Source organism: Thunnus thynnus, chromosome 6 (genome assembly GCF_963924715.1).
Source record: "Thunnus thynnus chromosome 6, fThuThy2.1, whole genome shotgun sequence".
Taxonomy (NCBI): domain Eukaryota; kingdom Metazoa; phylum Chordata; class Actinopteri; order Scombriformes; family Scombridae; genus Thunnus; species Thunnus thynnus.
In genome coordinates this window covers 23,769,112-23,791,621 of record NC_089522.1, presented here as the reverse complement: position 1 = coordinate 23,791,621, position 22,510 = coordinate 23,769,112, and the positions used below count along the sequence as shown (strand labels likewise).

At 39.2% G+C, this 22,510-nt stretch overlaps 2 protein-coding genes across 2 annotated transcripts; one reads left to right on the top strand and one right to left on the bottom strand.

Moving 5' to 3' along the window:
- The first annotated feature begins 5,396 nt into the window (after window positions 1-5,396).
- gls2a (glutaminase 2a (liver, mitochondrial)) lies at window positions 5,397-19,045 on the top strand. The gene is made up of 18 exons (XM_067592770.1): window positions 5,397-5,730; window positions 7,248-7,338; window positions 9,412-9,533; window positions 12,213-12,342; window positions 12,431-12,510; window positions 12,636-12,799; window positions 13,004-13,062; window positions 14,684-14,716; window positions 14,813-14,871; window positions 14,959-15,025; window positions 15,143-15,193; window positions 15,731-15,907; window positions 16,033-16,164; window positions 16,246-16,338; window positions 16,461-16,522; window positions 17,314-17,390; window positions 17,565-17,628; window positions 17,738-19,045. Exons 1-18 carry the CDS (start codon window positions 5,519-5,521, stop codon window positions 17,892-17,894), a joined length of 1,830 nt encoding a protein of 609 aa, XP_067448871.1. The 5' UTR covers window positions 5,397-5,518; the 3' UTR covers window positions 17,895-19,045.
- On the bottom strand, window positions 19,001-21,577 carry spryd4 (SPRY domain containing 4). Its single transcript, XM_067592772.1, has 2 exons — window positions 21,404-21,577; window positions 19,001-20,004 (listed from the first exon to the last, which is right to left on the bottom strand). Exons 1-2 carry the CDS (start codon window positions 21,537-21,539, stop codon window positions 19,460-19,462), a joined length of 681 nt encoding a protein of 226 aa, XP_067448873.1. The 5' UTR covers window positions 21,540-21,577; the 3' UTR covers window positions 19,001-19,459.
- Between the last annotated feature and the right edge of the window lie 933 nt (window positions 21,578-22,510).

The window sequence follows — 22,510 nt, the reverse complement described above, 5'->3', positions numbered from 1 at the left end:
TTAGGACAAAAGTTAGTAGAAAACTGAATCCACATCAGCTTAAATCAGACTGCTGAAACCTAGAGACATTTCCTTTTTTCTGCAGAACTTAATGGTTTTAGTAACTTCAAGTTTACCAGGACACCACAATCAGCAATGATGCTGATGAGTCAGGCAACGAAAACATTTCAGGAATTTAAACAGCCAGTTTCCCAGCTGAATCAATAATCTGTGGACAATAGTAGGAGTACACAGTGCCATTCTGCACTAACACTAGTCTAGTTTGCTGTGTCAGGTCAAGTCACTGTTGCTGTGTCATGTGAAGAAAGATGAAGTTGCTGTTCTGTTGGAAGGGGCTTTAACTTAGAGAAAAACTGACAGCCTGCCATATTACAGCTGTTAACATCTATATATCAGTTTGTCAAAAGAGGAATACTTCACCACAGTGAAACCTAGAAGTAGTATCATATATTTCTATAGCCTGAAAACACAACTAACCAACCCTGTTATTATCAATATATACAAGAAATCAAAAAGATGATACTACAAAGATTGTTACTTGGTTGATGATGCCATATAAGAAGAAGCAACACTGGGGGAAAACAGAAATTAAATGCTAAAGAAATAACTGTTACCATTTATAGCATCCTACAAGTGCTGAAGATGTATAATCTCCCAACAACAACAACACAGCTGAGAGCTGCAATCATTCCACATTTATCAGTGCAGTACTGTCGCTGATCTCTTTAAAACGATGTTGCACCAAAGTTGCTGAAAACCAGTGGAACTTAAATTAAAGAACTGCATCAATGTACAGCAGTAATACTGAGTCAATTTCAGCTCTGCAAATCCATTTTCTCTGGTGCTCTGACTGTATACTGCCTTCACCGTCTCCCAGCACACACAATAGGCCTCTGTGTGCACGGCCCGCGGAATGCTGCGAGATGGCAAGGCAGTGGGATAGCTGCATGGTGAGGATGGGGGTTGGTGGGTGAGGAAGGGTGTGGAAGCTAGGAGGATGAAGAGGGAGGAGGAGGGGGGGATATGTTGGTTTGAGGGTAGGGGAAGGGGAAGAGATGGCAGTGACGGAAGGAGGGTGGTGATGGGGGGGCTGATCTTTCACGACTGTACGGGTGCACAGAGGCTCCAGGGGTCTAGAGGGTGTCTAGGTTTCGGCACAGTGACCGCAGCAGAGGGGTGGCTGTGGTCCTCTGTGTACACACAAACTGGTGACGGGAGAGAAGTCAGCAGCACCCACCTGAGAGAGAGAGAGGGGAGGACGGACAGATCCTGAGGTCTGACAGTGTCTAATTATGTATCCTGTCCCTCATGAAAAACTGGCTGGGTCCAGATGTTAAGGTTGCAGTTAAGCAAAGGGAATAACAGGACAGATGAGATGCAAGTGGCCAAAACACTGTCAAAGCCCATTATTTAATAAATCACTGTTCTTGTACCAAAAGGAAAATAACTGACTGAAGAAATTAAGCCAAATTGATGGGGAAAATCATAATGAATATTCATATACTGGGATTTTATTTCTAATTCAACAAGACTGAATAGCCAAGCTAGCGGCCCCATGAGGCTCTAATGCTCATTACACACCTGAAAACAAAATTGCTGGTTGGAAGAAAAAATACAGAAACAACTTTGCTATTCTTGTCTTTCTGCCGGGAACAGAAAATGTAAAGTTTGACCTGGGGGGCGGTCAGAGGAAGGAGGAATGTTGTTACCTAAATTAAATGGGTTTATCCTCTGTACACTGGCCATTTTAGGACATCTCAGACTCAGCTTGTCAGCCTCAGCTTGAATAAGGGAAAAACTTCTTTAACAGGGAAGATATGGAAGAGATTAACTTAGCATTCATCTGTTTGAATGTTACTCTCAGGTGGACCACATCAGCCTGAGATATAGGAACTCAGTCCAGCTGTACTTTCAGCTGAACGTCAGCTAGCTGGTGTGCAAATAAAATAGATATCTGCCACCACCCAAAAATAGTGTAAAGAATGTAATTATGTTTGTGGTACTGACTGAAATAATAATAATAATGATAAAAACATTTAAAACAGTAGTGTGTCATTCTGGCGCATTCTGGCTCATACCAAACATGCCAAACATGTTGTTGTCAAAATTTGTCTTCATTTCTTTGTTTCCTTTTGTCACAATAATGGTCTTTTTTTTAACATGCACTCAGTGTTGTTGCCACTAGTGTCTTAGCATCTTGATTTGGCATGTTATCATGTTATGTTATACTGTATCTCAAAGTATTATGGAGGCTGATGGGAATTCAGTCGTTACTTTTAGAGGTATCTTGTCATACACTTAAAGACAACTTTTGACCTGATGGTGGATGAAAAGTCAGGTGATACCGAGTTCTTCATTCACCCTCTGAGGGCCGTGAATGTACCAGTTTCATGGCAACCCGTTCAAAAGTTGACAAGATATTTAACTATCGACCAAAACTAGGATCAGCAGATAGACGACTAGCTAGTGTGGCTACAAACATATTACTGAAAACATTCTCTCTACTTGAAATCTGACATAACTGCATAGCTAGATAGCTGGATAGATAGATACAAAAACCTCTCTCTTTCTCTTTCTGTGTGTGCGTGTGTGTGTGTGACTTATGTGGGTGAGAGTCAATTTAGAGAGAAGATGGAATTCCTCTCACCCTGGGTGGCACAGGGATAATGGCCCTTATCCTTTCACTTGAGAGATGCATTAAACGATGCATTAAATCTCTAAAAGCATTTAACAGTTTCTAATAAGGAGCTTCATTTCACCATGCACAGTTTTTATTTCATGTCTTTTCTTAATGTCAGATTATTGCCTTGCAAGCAATGTTAAGTTTGACAGAGGTGTGGGCTTCAGGCTCAACTGAGCACCAGTAAATGAAGGTGTTTTAGCCACTTTCTCTCTGCAGTAACAGTCCAACATAAGAAGTGTGTCGTAGCCTGAGCAGAATAAGGCCCAGAAGGGCTTTGGGTGATTTAGGAAAATAAGCAGGCATCAATCCTATAAAAATTCCAGCTTAATTGGTTTAATGTGGGCAGGGCAGGCTGATTATGGGGATAAGTAATGTGCCTAAATGTTCTAAACTAGAACTAATAAATATCATCTGCTATGTTTATAGCACAAATTAGCTATGCTAAACTAACTTTGAATAAAGAGTGATATGACGATCAGCCTTCATCTTTAACCATATTTTTGTTAAGCAGTTTATGTCTTATTTGTTTTACGATCCCAGACTAAAATGTTTATCTGATTAACCAATACACTGTTGCAAACACATTTCAGCAGCTTCTACAACTTTTTCTTCCTAAAGTCCCTAAAACTAGCCGTCTAAAATGGCCTCTAAGCCGGGGCTTTATCCAGACCTCCAGATTACTGAGCCTGAATCAAAGCACCAGGCCCGGTATGTTTCTTTTCCTGTGTGAGGTGGAGGGGGAAGAGGTTAAGTTTGTGCAGGCTTGGTGAGTGCAGCGAGGGGGGCTTTCTCACACAAGATGGAGGATGAAGGGACAAAGGTGGCATTCATTGGCCCAGGAATGGAAAACATTTTCTCCTGAAAACAGAGAAGCTACAACCGGCAGAAGTAGTGCAGAGAGGCCATGGGTTAGCATGCACCCCTTTGGAGAAGTCACACGCCTAGAAACACATATGAGACCACCATAATCTAGTGAGGCCTTGTTTATTTGGTAATGGAGATAATATCATGTCACCTTCAAGAGTCTGCTTGGAAACTGATACTATACAGTCTACAAACATACACACAGAATATGGATGTTTAGAATATGTGCTCTGAAACTGAACATGGTTATGGTGGGTTATCATGAGGATCCTTGAACATCTCATGGTTTAAATTGCCTACGTAAGAGCCACCTTGAAAAGAGTGGGAGAAAAATGAAAAATAGTCCAGGTGTGCAATGTGCAGAGGGATAAAAAGTAAGATAAGATTCAAAATTTTAACTGATTTCTGGTACTTTCTATAAAATGCTTTGTCACAGACAATTGCTGTCTTACTGAGGAGTAAAAAGTATTGTAGTGCTCCACACTGAGCATCTCACACAGCAGCTGACATCAAAGACAGGAAGCCAGGCCTCAAATGCAAGCAATCACAAATTGTACAATGAAATGTGTTTGAGGTACCAGGAAACCTGCCAAAAACACTCTCTGAGGAGAGGAAGCATCTCATGCACATGACTGTGAAGTGTCCTCTGAACAAAACGTCAAAGATAGAGAACACAGATTGACCTGAGTAGAGGGTCCTGGAGTGAGTACGCCACCTAGAGGACAAGATAGCAAGGTTTCCGTGCTACAGTGTGGTAAACTCACCATGGGGTGTCACCATCTTACAGCAGTAGAAATTATTCTGTCGTGACATCCTGACTTCTTATTCATATACAGTACATGATTTCTCAAACTGCATGTTTGATTAAAAATACTAATAACAAATAAACTAATAAAAGAGTAAAGCTGACACACAATTCATGCTATGATACTGACAACTGACTCAGCAAGTGAATGTCACATTTGACCAGATATTAGACATACAGAAGAAAATAAACTATATACTTTCTCAAAGCTATTGGTAATGATAATAATATTAACAATAATAATACAAGTTGTCATAACGATAATAATAATAATGATGATGTTGATAATACAGTTATTGTAGCTATTATTATTATTACTGTTGTTTTTGTTGTTAGTAGTAGCAGTAAACACAGTAATTCAGCTACAGCAGAGACTTTGTATTCTATAAACCCTCTAGAATATAAAGGCTTTATAGAATATAAAGCCTGTGCTGTAGCAGAATTTATTAAGTCTATAATTCATAATTAACAGCACAAAAAGCTGCAAAAACCAAACCTTTAAAATGTATAAATGAAATATATGGAAAATAAATTCCACATATTAAAGTACACAAAATCAACAGGAATAGGCCTACTTAATCATGAATTCAGGTTTTAGCAAAGGCTAACTAGAATAATGGTGTAGTTTATGTGGTAACAGTTAAATAAACCTGTTTGCTGGCGTTCATCTACTAGTCCAAGGCCAGTTTATTTTAAATCCTGCAAAGTCTTGCCTAATTTACACTGCAGATATTCATGTCAATACTGTCCAGGGTGACTCCACTGAGCTTTTTTATTTAGGATTTGGGATGAAATACATTACAGGCATATTTTAAGACTATTAGGTGAAATTATAAGCACCCTTTCAGCACCCTATAATCACAGAGCACTTCCCGTACGACTATAATTGAAGTATGACACCCTTTTTTAATCAGCAGCTGCAGCCACAGTAGAAAATCCTTTTGGTTTCAGTAGCTGCTGGTTATTGACCCCCCACTCCCCCACCCCATCCCGTATGAGCCCGCCCCCCGAGCAACAGACTGTACTTGATCCAGTCTGACAGCAGCTGCTATTAATGCTCCGAGGACCAAGGGGCACTGGTCACAAGTATCTCTCTAGTCTAGATCAGCTTCTGGGAAAAAAATAAACTCCTCTGAATTATTAAAGATTAAGCCCTACTTATCACAATGCATTGCCTGAAAAGTCTGAGGACAGCCAACCCGGGAATCGTGCAGTTATTTAAAAATGCAGGGATCTCCGCCAGAGTTGGAGCTGACAGCTTTGTTTTGTCCAGGACGCAGCAACCTGTTCCTCTCCCCTGCTGGGCCGCAGCATCACCTCACACCCACAGAGCCCTTCATCACCAGAAGGGTCCTGATGTGGACCAAGAGCAATCCAAGTAAGCCACAATAGGCTGTCTCTGAAAGAATACATCACCATTAATTAGCAAAAATATTATTAGTTAATATTATTTTAAAACAATATTCCCACATATAGTCCAGAGTGAAAACCATCAGCATCAGGAGTTTAAATTGTCTGGTGGATTTAGTTGTCAGGTTGTGGTTGTCTCATAATTAATGCTGCTTTTTGACTCCTATTGTAACATAAAACTTTTGTAATACTTGTTGTGAGGTAAAATTTCAAGCCTGTAGCTCTCTCAAGTAATTATAAGCTAAATTAAAGAAATAGTTAGACATTTTGGGAGATATACTTACAGGTATTTGCTTTCTTGCTGAGAGTTTATGCTATCTATCAATTTTATACTGTGTAACGTCATGTCAGATAAATATGAAGCTACAGGAGTTTAGCTTAGCTTTGCATAAAGACTGGAGCCAGAAACAGCTAGTAGCCTGCTATGTACAAAAGTTAATAAAAAACTCTTCCCTTCCAGCACCTCTAAAGCTTACTAATTAACATATTATAACGCATTGGTTGTTTTCGTACGAAAAAAGTCAAGTTGTATATTTACTAGAAGTTATGCCTGAGATTATTTCTTGGCTGGTGCAGTTTCCTGGAGTCTGCACTGGTTGCCTGGCAACCTAACTGCCATGACTCAAGTCTGGTGGTAACGACATAAAACCACAACTTGTAATTTAGCTTCTGTACTGGTTAAACTAATTAGATATTTGTGTTAATTAGTGAGCAAGAGGCTGTTAGGGCAATATTGTTACTTTTGGATAGAGCCCGCTAACTGTTTCCCCTTGTTTCCTCTCTTTATGCCAAACTAAGCTAACAGTCTCTTAGTTCTAGCTTCATAGTTAGGTTAGAGTGCAGACATTGATGATTACATATAGCATTAATTCTTGGCAAGAAAGCACTGAGCACATTTCCCAAAATCTCAAACTATCTTTAAAAACTACAGTTTTTAAAATTATATTATTCACAGATTGTACAGTTAGCATGAGGTAAGTGAGTTACAAGTAAATGCAAATAATTTTAGTTACTAATCTATTGACAGTTTGGATGTTTCATTCTATTCTACACTTGCATATTTCATTTAATTTAAAGCTTGTTAAAGAAAGGGGGAGGGGACAAATATAAGTACAAGAAATGTGTTTAATTAACATAAAATTGATATGGTGTATAATATTTCAAAATATAACTTTATAAATATGGAGGTTTACTAAATCTAAGCAGTAAAGGTACCTGAGAAAGACATTATACTGTTTACTATCTAGGAATCCTTTATTTGTGTGATTGTATTTTATGTAGGCTACATACAGTACAGTCATGGCTTCTCTCATTTACACACATTTTATGTCAAAAACTAGGTCAATAGCTGGACGTTTGCCAGTATTTTCACTACTGGCCATGTTGTTGACATGAATGTTGAAATACTGCTCATGGTTTGACTTGATTGGAGCCTGCACAGAGTTTAAAGATCACAGCATATCGTATGTTTTTGTTTTGGTATAGAAGAAGTAGGTTGATGTCCAGTATGGAGGACCTACTTTTCTACACCATCACCGAGGGCAAGGAGATGATCCCCCTCTCGCAGTTCATCTCTGTGAGTCAACAGCACGCTCCTCTGTCACGCCATGGACTGTTTTGATATTCCATGACATATGTGGACATGTACACAAACACACTTTTCTCCTACAGCACTGTTGTATTCCTAAAAACACGTTTGACTTTAGTTAAAGCAACCTCGGGGAATGACATAGGAGCTCACAACAGGAATCTGCAGAGTGTCTCCAGCTGAACTCAAGGTCAAGTTTAAAATGTGTTTAGGGACCTTCTTACGTAATCGGACTAAATATAGTGTGACACTGAGGTAATCACCAGAGAACATGGATTTTTCAAGTATTTTGGGGCTTTAATTCCAGTCATATTTTACAATTTTGAGGTTGTGATGTGATGACAACTTCATTAGGTTAAAAGCATTTAATTTAAACAATAGAACAGAGGTATATTGTAAGGTACAGACCTCCTTATACATGGGCTCACACACCACTGAAAAAATGTCAAGGAGCTTCTGTGAACCTGTGCACAGTTCATATTTTCAGAGTCTTGTGAGAGGCCAGTTTTTACTCCCCACATACTCAGAAGAGGAACCGTAGACTCTGTGGTGTGTTTGTCTGCACTGTGATAACTAACAAGCTTCTGCAAACCATCACACACCCTCATTTAGCTTCATGTGATGTGCTCTTTTACACAGTCACATAATAAAGGCAGACATCATGGACATCTGGTGACCTCGGTGTCTATGGCAACTCAGGCAATTTTAAAAAGGACTACGCATTTAGGGAAAGAGGCATGTGTCAACACAGGTGGTGTGTTGTTACAGCACGGATGACTGGATGTGTTTGTAGAGGTGACTGGGGGAGAACATAGATGGTGAAAGTGTTTATCACTGTTCTTGCATGTAAAAAAAACTGCAAAAACATTCATCTTACCAAGTCACTTAGACAAAATGTCAGCCTTTAAATAATATTTTTTCATAAAGAAAAAAATCTAAAAAGTAGAGTTAGAGTTAGTTAATTGCAGTGTATTTTCTATTGTTGCAGGAATAACAACAGGATATGAGCGTCAACAAAATGATAATTTCTTCTTTATTCTTATTCTTTATTTTTTAAACAAGCTGATTTGTATTGGAAAAAGGTGAAAAATTCCTAATCCATTCACAGATTTTAAAACTTTTTTTTTTTTTAAAGAAAATACAATCTTAGGGTTCATTAATGGGCTAGAAGCCTGGTTAGGATGTAGGCTTTCCATAGATGAGTTCAGCCTGTTAACCTATTGGAAATAAAATCTTTGTTTCTTCACCAAAAGCATTTAAATTGTATGTTATTATATTGCATTAGCGTACTCTACACTGGCTCTTAACATAACATAAGTGATCATTTATGAGGCAGGACCATGTGCACTTGAGCACAGTTGAGATATTCTATAGATTTAGGCATTTAGGGTAAACATATCATCATGATGACATCACCATAGCAGGCAAGATATTGTATTATGCTGCATGCATGTAGCTCTCATTCAGAAGGTCTGTGTATGTTTTGTGTTGTTACTCCATTTGTGAGGGTAAAATCGGTCAGTTGAAAACCTTAAAATAAGCACAGAAACGCTGTGAGTGCCCAACTTCAACATCCTGCCCTGAAGCTAAGAATCACTCACAGACATACAATAACAGCAATAGCAAGCTTTCAGCCATGTGTTTGGTCTGTTTGCTCACTGAATCAGTTATCGGATGAGATGACTCAAAAAAACATTGGAGCCTTTGGGTCATGCACACGGTGTCCCCAAAATAGACACACATGTTTCATACAGTGACTGTCAGCCTGACGTGTGACTTGCAGGAGGGATTCCAGTGATCCGGTCCACGCCTGCATTTCCTCCTCAGTCCCATGTTTGCACCCCTGAGCCTTTGAAGTCCCCTAATTACACTTTCCCAATGGGAAAGTGGTCTCAGACTTTTGGACCCTACTGTATATACTCCATCGACACATGTTTGATATCCTGCTAATTGACATTACGTAAACACTGCAGTGCCCGCCAGTGTTTGCTAAAGTCTCTCCCTCTTTTCCTCCCTTGTGTATTAATTTGCACAAACCTACCTCATTTCCCTCCTCTCCAGGCTTTGAGAAAAACAGGTTTGTTGACATCTGACCCTCGGCTGCGTGACTGTGTCCGTCAGATGCGACAATCCACACGTGACTCTATCGGGCCAGTCATGATGGACAAGAAGCTTTTCAGGAGGTGAGAAAAGCTTTGTTTATTTATGGATACACAGTTATGCACACAATTCCTCAAAGGGGAGTATTCAACTTTTAACTGCATGGGAGAAATAGACAGAATACATTCTGTTTTCTCTTGCAGTAAATAAACACTGGGTTTCTATCAGTGCTGCATAAACAGTGTGAATTCTAATGTTTTTAATGTTCCTAAAGATAAACAAGGGAAATAAGATGGAAGGGTGCAAGGTTAGGTAAGGTTAAGGATCTTTCATACTTTTTTGTCAATATGTAAAGGAGGTGATCTGTTGCCAGTGCTATTTGAGTCCAAGAGACTGACAGAGACAGGCGTTTTTATAGCTGACAGCTGCTACAAACTAAATTCACGTGCGCACATGCAAGCCAAAGCAGTAGAGAGTGTAGGAAGACAGGGGGGTCTCTGGGGCTGTTAACTAAAGGGCATCATTCTGGTTGAGCTCCAGACTGCACAAATTACATTAGTAGAATCAACAGATCAGTAAGCTCCATACAGACTGCTGTCCAAACAGTATCATTTCCTAATTGACAAGTGTGATTCAATTGTCAGTTCATCCTCTGGCCTAAAACAGTAGAGTGCTACATAGTCTGGTTGTCTTCCTCAAACTTAATTGGCCAGACCTGACTTTCCTTGCTTGTTTTCTTAAATCTGTGAGGTTATCCCTTCCTGAAGAACACTCAAGAGCTCACTATAAATATGCTGTTAGAAACACAGAGAGCTATCTCCTTTTTTTTTTCTTTTAGGAAATGACCCATATGAATAATGCAAGCTCTCTCCACTCTCTTGTCCTGGTGTCCCAAAACTTCACGCTAGCATCGCCTTAGATTAGTGAAGGCTGCAGACCAGATATTTTAGTTCAGACCAGCTGTGGCAGAATGTGCTTTCCTTAAGAGCACACGGCACTGCTGACCAATTATAGCAAAGCTATAATAACTATCAGAATCTGCTGATATAGGCTGTGTTTGTTTACCCTTTTAGCTGGACATGTATTGGCCTGAAGCAAGTTACTTTCAATCCAATGTGATAACGTTAAGTATTTCAATTAAATGGAAATTGATTGGAGTTTCAGTTGTGCAAACATTTCTCAGGCAGATCAGTGCGTGAGTCAAAAAAGTTGATTTAAACGCTGTCAAATAATGATTAGACAATATTTCATTAAAAAAGGCATAGGGTAAGACTGGGTGCTCATATTATGAAGCCTCATGCTGAAAACAATTCTTAAAAAATGCTATCTATCCATACAACGATAACTATAACTCTGTTTTGGCTAGTTAACAAAAATGTTAGCTTTCTTCAGACAAATCATCTCAGACCCAACAAATGTTCTCCACCCTGAGTATATCAGTTCCTCCCCTCAGGCAGACGGTACAGGGTTCCCCTAAGCAGGCATTCCTTTGTCCCCCTGTCCATTAAAGCCCTTCACACCTCCTAGGCTGAAATATGTGTATGCTGTAGCTGTCCTTCTTGTCATAGATCACTGTTATATATTGTACTATGTGTTAACTTTTTTGATGTAGTTGAGCATTTGCAATTTGTGGATGAATGTATTTGTTGTTGTTTTAACTGTTGTTTTGCTGTGATTTTATACTGCAGATGATGTTCTCAGATGATGATCTTATCTTCTATCTATCTCATCTATCTTATCTTACAAAGGTCAAATTAGCCATACTAACCTGTACTGTGAGCCTGCTAACTGTACATGATTCTTAAATGCTATGGCAATTAAATGAATGCATAAAAGCAGCATTGATTACCATTTATATGAGTAGATTATGATTCACTCTTCAGATTCACTCTTTGCCGTTCAAGTTTGATTGTTATCTTGTGCTTGAACTTACTCCTATAAAATTGTTGGTACACCCAAATCACAAAAAGACATATTTTATATATTACAGCAGACTTTTGGATATATTTGCCAAGATTCCTGCCTTCATTTTGATACAATAGAGGTGAATTGAATATCATTTTGTTTATAGAAAGTGTGCTTTGCATGATAGGCCTTTTTCACAGCCACATAGGTGTGAATAATAAAATTTAAAATGGTTGATTCCACTGAGCTGCTTCAGTTTCTGGATCCTGGTATCATGCATGCTGGGTCCCACTGTCAGGGCTTACTGGGACAACTGGATAGAACAGAGCCATCGTTAATATTATTAGTAACACCTGTGGTTTTCCTAATATGACAAGTCAAAAGGTGTGCTGTAAAAAAGACTATGTCTTTGGGAGAAAGTAGTTGAAACTGTTTATAATGACATCTGTAGTTTGTTAGCTCCATGTAAACTTGGACATTGGTTCTTGGAAAAGTTGTTGCTTTTTAAATATATTTTGAGATACTGTGAGCACCACAAAGGAAATTTTATTCACACTCACATTAAACTGAGGTGACGGTAGAAGTGTTACAGGCTGATATCTCAAAACACAAAAGTGAACCAACAGTCCCAACATACCCTAAGGGCTGAGTGACAAAATATGTTTGTTTGTCTTTTTATTTATCTGTTTTTGGATGAAACTGACCTTTTAAGCTTTTAATAAAGCGATAGATCTACATTTTTATTCCTCCAAATCAGGTCTGCCTCATTTATGTCTTTTTTTTGCATTAAGTGTTGCACATGGAAGTGTTTTGCAACTCTCCTCATGACATCAGTTCAATTAAGTGTCCTCTTGTAGGTGTGTGGGCAACAACATCATGCTGCTGACTAAGGCTTTCAAAAAAAAGTTCATCATCCCCAACTTTGAAGAGTTCACTCAGCAGATCAATAAGATATATGACAGTGCACAACAGCAGGAGGGAGGACAAGTAAGTAACAAACTAATCATGGAGACACACACATGCATTCGTTGTTCATTAATGAAAGCATACTCATCATCATCATGTCCTCATGCAGGTAGCTGATTACATTCCTCAGCTTGCTAAGTTCAGTCCTGATCTCTGGGGTGTATCTCTGTGCACAATTGATGGACAGAGGTAACATCTCCTTCTTAATGCATGTTTCCATCTTGAAATCCTCCATCATGTATACCGTCTCACTAACATCCCTCCATTTGTTTGTTTGTTTCCATGTTTCTCCATTACATCCTCATGTCATGCAGACACTCTGTGGGTGACACCAAGGTTCCCTTCTGTCTGCAGTCGTGTGTGAAACCTCTGGAGTATGCCATCTCCGTGCATGAGATCGGCATGGAGCAAGTTCACCACTTTGTGGGCAAAGAGCCCAGTGGTCTCAAGTTCAATAAACTGTCACTAAATGAGGAAGGTAAGCAATTAGTGTAACAGAGACTTTTGTCCCAGTTACCCTCTCTACACAAGAGAGGCAAACAGGATCGTACAGTATGTGTTCAGTTTATTAGCTGATGTTACTATAAGTCCCCCTGATGACATATTTCCTCTATTCTCAGCAGTTTATTGCTCTTGTGGTTAGGGGCAAATTGGTGATAACATTTGCTCATTTCTTGCACAGATAAACCACACAACCCGATGGTGAATGCCGGAGCTATCGTCATCAGTTCTTTAATAAAGGTAAAAATCTGCAGGCTTGTCACCACTGAATGCAGTTAGAGGTTTTCATTTTAGAGCACACACACAACATACTGCACACCAGTGGTTGTCATTAATGAGGGTGTTGGGGCAAAACAAAGAGCGGCATCTCAGGAAGTACCCAGTCATGCCCAAAAATAGACTCAGTTTTTCAACCAAGACCTTATTAAATGCTTTTCCTCTTCATTTATTATCGTGCAGCATAACACTCTGCTTCAGCCTTTTACTAGGCTTAAATACATTTCAATGGGGCAATAATTTAGGCCTTCAAAAATCATGATGAAGTGTCTTTTTGAAATCAGGACATTGTGTCTCTCTGTTCCACTGGTTTCTATCTTATCTTTCTCTTTATTTTCTCTCTTTTTCTACTTTGATACATCCTCATAAAAACTAAAAAGTACAGCCTGATTGGAAGCAAAGGTTATGACACTTTCACTAATACTACTTTCAATTGAAAATATGGTGTAAGGACATGTCATAGTATATTATGAACATCTTGTTTTTGAAAATTAAATCCATTGCACCATAAGACAGAGTGAGAAGCTACCTTATAATGCTCCTTTTCTTGAACTGAAGCTGTTGGTGATTTTGTATTTTTCACAATCAAAAATGACAGGAAACAACATTTTTATGCAATTTGGGGTTGAGAATCAGTGAACAAACTCACTCCTGGAGCATGATATCAGGTCACTTGTTGCCCGTAGTGGCTGGACTATGATCATCATCGTCTGACTGACCAGCCGTCAAACTTTTCCATGAGCTTTGGCCTTACTGTAAACCATGAGGCGGATTTTAGCCATATATGGTTATGTATGTGTCCGCTGTGGAGTTTTCCTAAAGTTTAACAGCTGACTGAAGAGACACTCTGGGCCTCTTATCATATGTGGGTCAGGTTCAGCAGCAAAGGGAGGGACTCTATGTTTGTCACTACAGGGGGGTGTGTGTGCTTCTGGCCAATTACAGCCGCCATAACAGAAGGTGTGTTAGCCGACCTCGCTTGTGTATGTCTGGAACAAGGGCAGTATTGTTTGAGCACAATTTGTATACTGTATTTGTGTATAATTTGTATACATACTGAGGTGGTTACTGTATATATTTGTGTAATGTGCTTGACTTTCTGTAATATTCTTGCTGCAGTGGGAACAGGTGAACCGTTTAAATGTCACAAATTTATGTTTGGTTCAAAAACTACTTGAAAAGACATAAAAATCTGCTTATTTATTGGAGGTTTAACCTCAAGTCATCCCTTCAACTCAGAGTACTATTTAATATCATCTTTAGCCTTCATAGGTCATAGAGTCATTAAATACGAATGTTGCTACCGTTCCTGTTTAGTATCTTTACAACTTGGTAATGATCCCTTACTGGACCGTGAAATTCAAGCACAGTCATAAACAGCCCCCTGTCCGCAGTGTGCACTTTGCCACATGGACTGTCACGCTAAAAGACATCATGTGCACGTCATACCTAGATGCCCACCTAAGATTGGACTCAAAACTATGCTTCGGTGTCAAAGTACTCAAACACTGCCATCTGTAGGGGCGGATTGACTGTTGACATACTTAAAATTGGCATCAGAAGTTTTTTTCCTTTGTTTTGACAGCCGCATTCAAACAAGGCCGAGAGGTTCGACTATGTGAGTTAATGATTTTTTTTTATGATCAAACTTTTACTACTTATTTGCTTGTCCTGCCAATTGAACTCCCCCTCTGTAAATATGACGTTACTGCAGGTGATGGAGTTCCTGAAGAGCATGGCTGGTACAGAGTATGTGGGGTTCAGCAATGCAACGTGAGTACTGCTACTAAGAAATGCAACCTAATTATATTCTGACACATTAAATGCAGCTTTTTCACACTTGTCATGCTCCATTTTCAGTTTCCAGTCAGAGAGGGAGACTGGTGATAGGAATTATGCAATTGGTTATTACCTCAAAGAAAAAAAGGTGAGTTTTTTGGTGTTTAATTACAATCATTTCAACCGCTTGTTCAGTGCTTAGGTTTTCTGAAAATTTAATATCCTCAGTATGCTCTGACTCTGATTAAGGCTGTTGCCTCTGCAGTGCTTTCCTGACAGTGCCGACATGATTGCAGCCCTCGACTTCTACTTTCAGGTGAGACTGTTTGTCTTTAACATTTAGTATTCTGTGGATGAAACTTTAAATAGTTTTGGGAAATATATATATTCACTTTCTTGCCAATTAGAAGATCAATATCACTCTCATAATTGTCTGTTAAATGTGAAGCTACATCCAGCAGCTGGTTAGCGTAGCTTTCCATAAAGTCTCTGCTGATTCAGTCACTGGCCCGTTCCAAGATTTAATCCTGCACATAAACCCATGTAAAACTACAACATTTCATTTTTACATTTCGCTTCTTGTACGGATTAAACTAAAAAGATATAATGTGTTAGTTAATGAGCTTTGGAGGTGCTGGTGAGCAGATTTTGTTACCTTAGAAAGAGCCAGTGTAGCTGTTTCCTGTCTTTATGCTAAGTTGATCAGTTTCTGGCTGTAGTGTCGTATTTACACGAGAGTAGTATTATTCTTGGCAATGAAACACATTTTCTTTTGTCCAGAATATCAAAATATTCCTTCAAAACTGTCCTTACATACCTCTTCAGTTCAAAAAGTTTTTTTTTTCCATTCAAGTTGTGCTCCATAGAGGTAACCTGTGAGTCAGGGAGTGTCATGGCTGCCACACTGGCCAATGGAGGTATTTGTCCAATCACAGGCGAGCGAGTGCTGAGCGCCGAGGCAGTTCGTAACACGCTGAGTCTCATGCATTCATGTGGAATGTACGATTTCTCCGGACAGTTTGCCTTCCATGTGAGTCACCGAGAATTTGATGATCTGTATCAAAGCTTTGTTGGCCTTGTAGCTCTGAGTTTTAGCCACTTATGAGATGTTCCTACAAGGTTCCTAGTGTTGATTATTTTAATCCTCTTGTTCAGGTGGGCTTGCCTGCTAAATCCGGCGTTTCAGGTGCTGTACTGCTGGTGGTTCCCAACGTCATGGGCATGATGTGTTGGTCCCCACCTTTAGATCGGCTTGGGAACAGCGTGCGTGGCATTCACTTCTGTCAGGTATGTCAGTTTGTCTTTATCTAATTTGACTGAATCTGCATGTGTCAAATATTCCATCTTATCCAACTTTTAATTCTCTAGGAGCTGGTATCTTACTTCAACTTCCACAACTATGACAACCTGAGACACTTCACCAAGAAACACGACCCTAGAAGAAGATCAGACGAGGATCCAGTAAGTTCAGAGCTACAAGTTTTATATGCTGCAATTCTCATTTAGAAATAATGCAGACAGTATCTATGTAAAAGGTTTTAGAAACAGTTCACCATTATAATGTTTGCCTTTTGATCTATTAGAACAAGTCAGTTGTAAACCTGATGTTTGCCGCCTACAGTGGTGACGTCTCTGCTCTGAGGAGGTAAGTTAAAAATAGAAACGTGGCCTTTCATTCAGGACGAGTGGACATCAGTGGGATGATGTAATCTTAAAGAAATAGAGCAAGGCATTTTGGAAAATATGTTTATTCACTTTCTTGCAGAGAGTTAGGTGAGAAGATCAATACCACTCTGATATCTGACTGCAACGGCCAGGAGACAGTAGCTTAGCATGAAGACTTGAAACAGGGGGAAACAGCTAGCCTGGTTCTGTTGAAAGGTTAAAAAAATCTGCCTAACAGCATATCTAAATCTCACTAATTAACACGTCATATCTAGTTTGTTTAATTTGTACTAAAATCAAATTTTAAAAACATGTTGTGGTTTTATTGGGGATATGTGTGGGAAATCACTGCACCCAGACAGAAATAGTAACATAACTAATAGTAATAATAATAGTAGCAATAACGCTATAATTACTGCGCCTCAGAGGTGTTGGTAGGAAGATCTTTTGGACAAAGCCAGACTATCGGTCCCCCCCCAACTTCCAGGCCTTATGCTAAGCTAAGCTAACCATCTCCTAGCTGTAGCTTCATATTTAACTCTCAGCAAGAAAGCAAATGCTGTAAATGTTGAACTATTTCTTTATTAGTTCATCCCCTGCTTTTTTTGAAAACATGTCTGCTATCATTAAGAAGTCCTTTACTCAGGTAATTGTGGGGATACTCAGCTGTACTTAACATAGCTTTCTGACAAGTAGCCATCACTTGAGCTGACCTTTCCATCTGTGTTCCCTCACTCTCTGCTTCTCTGGCTTTTTTTTTTATCTCTCCAGGTTTGCCCTCTCAGCTTTGAACATGGAGCAAACAGACTACGACTCTCGCACAGCACTCCACATCGCTGCTGCAGAAGGTGACACTTCATTATTAGTTCATTCCTTCTTCAATAATCTCGGCTTTGATATTCAAACTAGGATAAATTAAATATGACATTTGCATTAAAATGTTTTGGGACGGTTTGAAAATATGATCGCATGGATATGAGAGTTCTTCCTTTGAAGTGAGATTGCTCTCTATTTTCTTTTAGGTCATGTGGAAGCTGTGATCTTCCTGACTGAAGTGTGTAAATTGAATCCTTACATGAAAGACAGGTAGAGATTTATTAATAAAAACTCATTTATCTGATATTGAATTAAAAATGTGAAAACTATTGACTTTAACAATCGATTCATCTCCATATTACATTGTGTTCTCTATCAGATGGGGAAACACACCCCTAGATGACGCCATGCAGTTTGGCCGTGATGTTGTTGTTTCGGTCCTGCAAGATTATCAGGGCGTGTACGCTGACAGAGACTCATCATGTGACACAGAGGAGCAGAAGAACATGCTGGATACGTTGAAGGGCATTGTTTAAGCTACAAAGGATCATGAGGGTTTGTAATGGAAATTCATCTGTTTTATTAAGCACCTGAGAGGACTAAAAGGACACTGGATGATTGACAGAAGTTATGAAAAACTGAGTTTATCTTAAATATGGGATTATTTAAGTTATATAACAATAATGTGGGGATCATCCTTTAGACTGTTGAAAAGCTGTACAGTGTAGGATTAAGTCCCTTTTATTGCTTTTCTGTACACTGGAGGAATTGTTCAACAATGTAAAGTATCAACAAAGCACTATATAAGACGCCAACAGGCAACGTACTGCTTGTGTGGAGAAAATGATGTTAATTTAAGCTACGATTTGGTTTGTGTTGCAACATTAATTGTTTTGTATCTAATTTTGTATGTAATTACTGTGCTTATTTATTTTCCAAGTATTGAAATACTTAATATTCTGAATTATCAGTGTGGTATTTAATCAGAGGATTTTACGCCTCCTGTGTAATAACTGTATAAATATTACCAAAGCTGCTTGATTAATTTTCTACCTCAACAGGAGGTGATTCAGTTGCATTTGTGCCTGTTAACACAGAAAGGACTGTTTCATTGTAGTTGATGCTAGTTCACTGAGGCTAATAGGTCAGTTTATTCACCTCTGATACCTTTTGTTCATGTGGTTATTGATTGTTTCTTTTTTGGAGGAATTACTTTTTCATTAGTGTGAGCTTTTTTTTATTGGTTACTTGTGTGTCACAGAAACATCTGCATGTCTCAGGCACTGGGAACAATGCACAGTTTGGTTAATTTAACACAAATGAGACTAATTATTAAATTTAGTCATACAAGACACAGATGTGTTAAAAGTGATACTATCTTTATCAGGAGGAAAATTACAGCTTTTACTTGTTAATATGTAGTGTATCTATTTTAAAGTGATTACACTGTACTAAATACACAGCTAAATCACACCATATTCTACAGTATTCTTCTCAAATGAATGCAGTTTTTCATTGTCTGTTTTATTAAGTGTGCCATTTCATTTAACTGTGGCAGTGAAATGATACCTCATAAAGCATAACTTTACTGAGCCTTGGTATTTCCCTGTAAATATGTATCATCTTGTTGTAAACAAAAGAGAAATGTGAAAGTTATTTTATTAAACAATATACAGTATGAACATGAGTCCCAAAAAGGTTTTGTGTTGATTTAAGCTTTGTAACTGTGAACAGAAGTATAAAAGAACAACTTGGCAGTTAATGCTCATCTCAAAAACACACACACACACACACAACCTTTTAACATCAGTTAGTCTGAGAGGTAATACATGAGGTACACACAAAAACAGCTTCTGTGATACATGCCTGAGGCTGGATGACATACACAAAGTATGAACTTGCATTGTTAGGAGTCATGATAATGTACCAATTGGACCACGGAAAATTTACCTGTAATTAAGCTGTACATGATTCCCCACACAGATATTGCTTTGTTTCCTGCTCACTTTTTAAAGATACTGATGTGATGAGCGTTGCCACAGCTACGTTTCACGGCTATTACAATCATCATCATCATCACCATTACTATTCAAAAGATGCTTCACTTCGCCAGGCCTTCAGGCTCTTCCAGACCAGAGTGTGTGAGCATCTCCCCGTCCCAAAGTCCAAACGCAGGGCAGATGGGAGTCTTGAACTGGACTCGGATGGAGTGAATGATCCTGGGCTTCTCAATGTCCACCAGCCCCAGAAGGCCTGCTTCATAGTCAACTAGGATGCCTAGACGGTCCGGCTTGCCCACCAGCGTCACGGGAACCATCTTGTTGCTGGTCATGGCGAACCACTTGCGCTGAGCGTAGCCGAACACCCAGGAGGAGCTGTTGGTGCCCACGCAGTCGTTCCGGCACATCAGCGCTTCAGCAACGCCTACACGAAACTCCTGAGACTTTTTGACCGTCACTTCCCAGTAGTGTCGTCCGCTGCTGATCTTCTCGTTGCCAAACACGACCGCCCAGTCTCGGAAACGCTCGGGGTTGTCTTGCACATGGCTGGGGTCCAGACCCAGCATGCGGTAGATGACACCAGTGTCTTTCTTGAAGAGGTCCAGACTGCTGTGAGCCGTTCTCTCATCAAGCTTGAACTGCAGATCTACAGAGGAGAAAAAAAAAAACACAACAGGAATTTATTTTTTCATGATGACTTTCAGTTCAATATTTAAAAATTGCGGCCTAATCAATGTCTCCGTTGGAAACCAAATATGGCTGTCTTGTGTCATCAAAGTCTGCAAAATTGATTCAAATATTATTTACGAGCTGTAAGTCTCTCATAAAATCATTACACCAGTGTCAAGCACAGGTGTGACTAATAAGATTAATTGCTGCACTGAATTGCCGTAATTGCTCCAACTGAGTCATCGTTACTGTTATTACTGTGCCACCTGTGCTTTTTCTGCTATGACATGTTGAGCTGTCTGCTGGGAAAAAAGTCAATCAAATCTGACAAATTTTGAGAATGATAAAGGAACTCTGATGCTGGCAGGCTATTAAGACTCAGATTAGTGAGATTTATCTGCAGAGCAAAATGACATGTAAATTATAGGATGGAAAACAGACGATGCTCATTAAGCTTATCTTACTCCCAAATTCACTGTTAGCGGGAGAGCTGTGTTTTCCTTTGTGTGTAATAAAAACTCTTCTGCACAACATAAAATAATCAACACGGTGAAAAGAAACATGTAGTTCATGTTCTTGATTAATTTATTTCAATTAAACTCTACTTTGCTCTTTTTGTTAGTTTACCCCTTGATATCGTTACTGTGACCCATCAGATTCTGTGATCTGATTAGGAGTTTACTATCATATATGACAAAGAAAAGCAGTAAATACTCACATGAAAAAAAGCTTAAACCTGAGATTTACTTGAAATATGACTGAAACGATTATAATTTCTGATTAACTTCCTTTCGATCGACTGGTAGATTAATTGATTGATCGCTTCAGCTTTCGATTCAATCATTTGACCCGTTTAAAAGGACGAATCCCTGCAAGAATGGTTCAAGACGTTTGGGCGACCTAACAGTATATCCTTGCCCACTAGCTCCATTATCGGACACGCCCCAGACATGCGTGATTGAAGAATTCAGATTTCAAACTTTAATCGACGACCAGATACTTATTCGGCCACCAGTGTGTCAAATACATTATGCATAGACTCTGCAATTTTTTTGCAAATATACATATGCTTTTCGGACAACAAAGTCAGTTTATTAGTGTTTTGAAAAACAACTAACAAGCGTGTCCGTCCGAGAAAAGTAGCTGAATGTTTCCTCCGCTTTCGCTCGCATGTTTGTCTGTTTAACCATAAAGATGTGTTAACTGTTTTATTGCCATGTTTACAGCCCATTTACAGAGTTGTAAAATCCAGAATAAAAACAAACTTTAGTGTAGTTTTCAGGCTCGGTTGCGCCTGATTGCATTGACCTCTGAGCTGCAACTACGACTCACAAGCTAACACCTGTTTTTAACTTATAACAAAAACATTCACTCACTGCTCCCCGTCGAGGTGGATACGTAGCATCTCCTCACCGGCAGGCTGACCCCTTGCCTGTGTCTGGCTGTCAGGGAGGCTACAGTCCGTCCTGCCAGGCGACAGAGACGAGCTGCACTAGTAACGGGCGCTGCCATGTTTTCACTGCTGCTGCTCACGTTTCCGCTTCTTCTACGCGTGATAATGTGGCAGCAGCGCGCGCCGCTCCGCCGCCCCCTGCAGGCGTGGAGAGGAACAACATGTCAGCACCACGGACAGCAGCCGCCACTGAGTTTAAGAGATAAACATCACAGGTTTATGTCAAAATTAGCAGCTAGATCACTTCTCAGTAAGCAAACCCCACAAGCAAACCCACAAAACTTTACTCTAGATTCTAGTGGATATCCAAAAGTTTCAAAACATATTAAATAAGTCAGATTGACTTTAGGGGAAATGATTATAAATTGAAAACATCTAAAATATTATATCCTCCTGAGAACTATATGTTTAGAGTAAAAGAAACACCTAACAATTTATACAAAAATATTTTTATTTTTATTTTTACAGCATGTCCACTGATGGCATGTTTCGGTAGATTTCCTATTAAAACAGAAAGTTTCATTTTTAAAATTTAATTTGCTTTTCTTGTCACCCCTTGACTTCCCTGAGTGTTTTTTTTTTTTTTTTTTTTTTTTAAATTTCAGCTAAGGAACCACTGAACAGTTAAACTCAAATCTCCTTTGATCTGTTATTGCTCTGATATTTCTGTCAAAATAACTAATAACTCAACAATATTTGACTTACCCTTTCTTTTTATAAAAAAAAGTGCTTGTTGATATAGAAACCATTTTGTGACAAATGGAAGAGGAAATTGCCACTATCCCACCCCTACCCACGTAGTATCACTGGGGCGCCCAGATTGTCCCCTTTAGAGTACTGCAGGAATTAATAGGGTTACTCAAATGAGTAAAAGGAGAGATGTAAAACCAAAATGTCCACTACAGAGGACACATATGAATAGGTTGGCTCCCTAGGATATTTATTATAAAAATAGACATGGACTCTTGGGTTTTAATATTTCACACAGTGTTAACATCATATGGCTTAAATAAACAGCTAGAACGATCTA

Excerpts from the sequence above, each read along its gene's own strand:
- gls2a (XM_067592770.1), top strand. The coding sequence starts at position 5,519 with ATGCATTGCCTGAAAAGTCTGAGGACAGCCAACCCGGGAATCGTGCAG. Across the intron at positions 14,872-14,958 it reads GTGGGGTTCAGCAATGCAAC|TTTCCAGTCAGAGAGGGAGA; the intron begins GTGAGTACTGCT and ends CTCCATTTTCAG. Across the intron at positions 17,391-17,564 it reads CCACATCGCTGCTGCAGAAG|GTCATGTGGAAGCTGTGATC; the intron begins GTGACACTTCAT and ends ATTTTCTTTTAG.
- spryd4 (XM_067592772.1), bottom strand. The coding sequence starts at position 21,539 with ATGGCAGCGCCCGTTACTAGTGCAGCTCGTCTCTGTCGCCTGGCAGGA. Across the intron at positions 20,005-21,403 it reads ATCCACCTCGACGGGGAGCA|ATCTGCAGTTCAAGCTTGAT; the intron begins GTGAGTGAATGT and ends TCTCCTCTGTAG.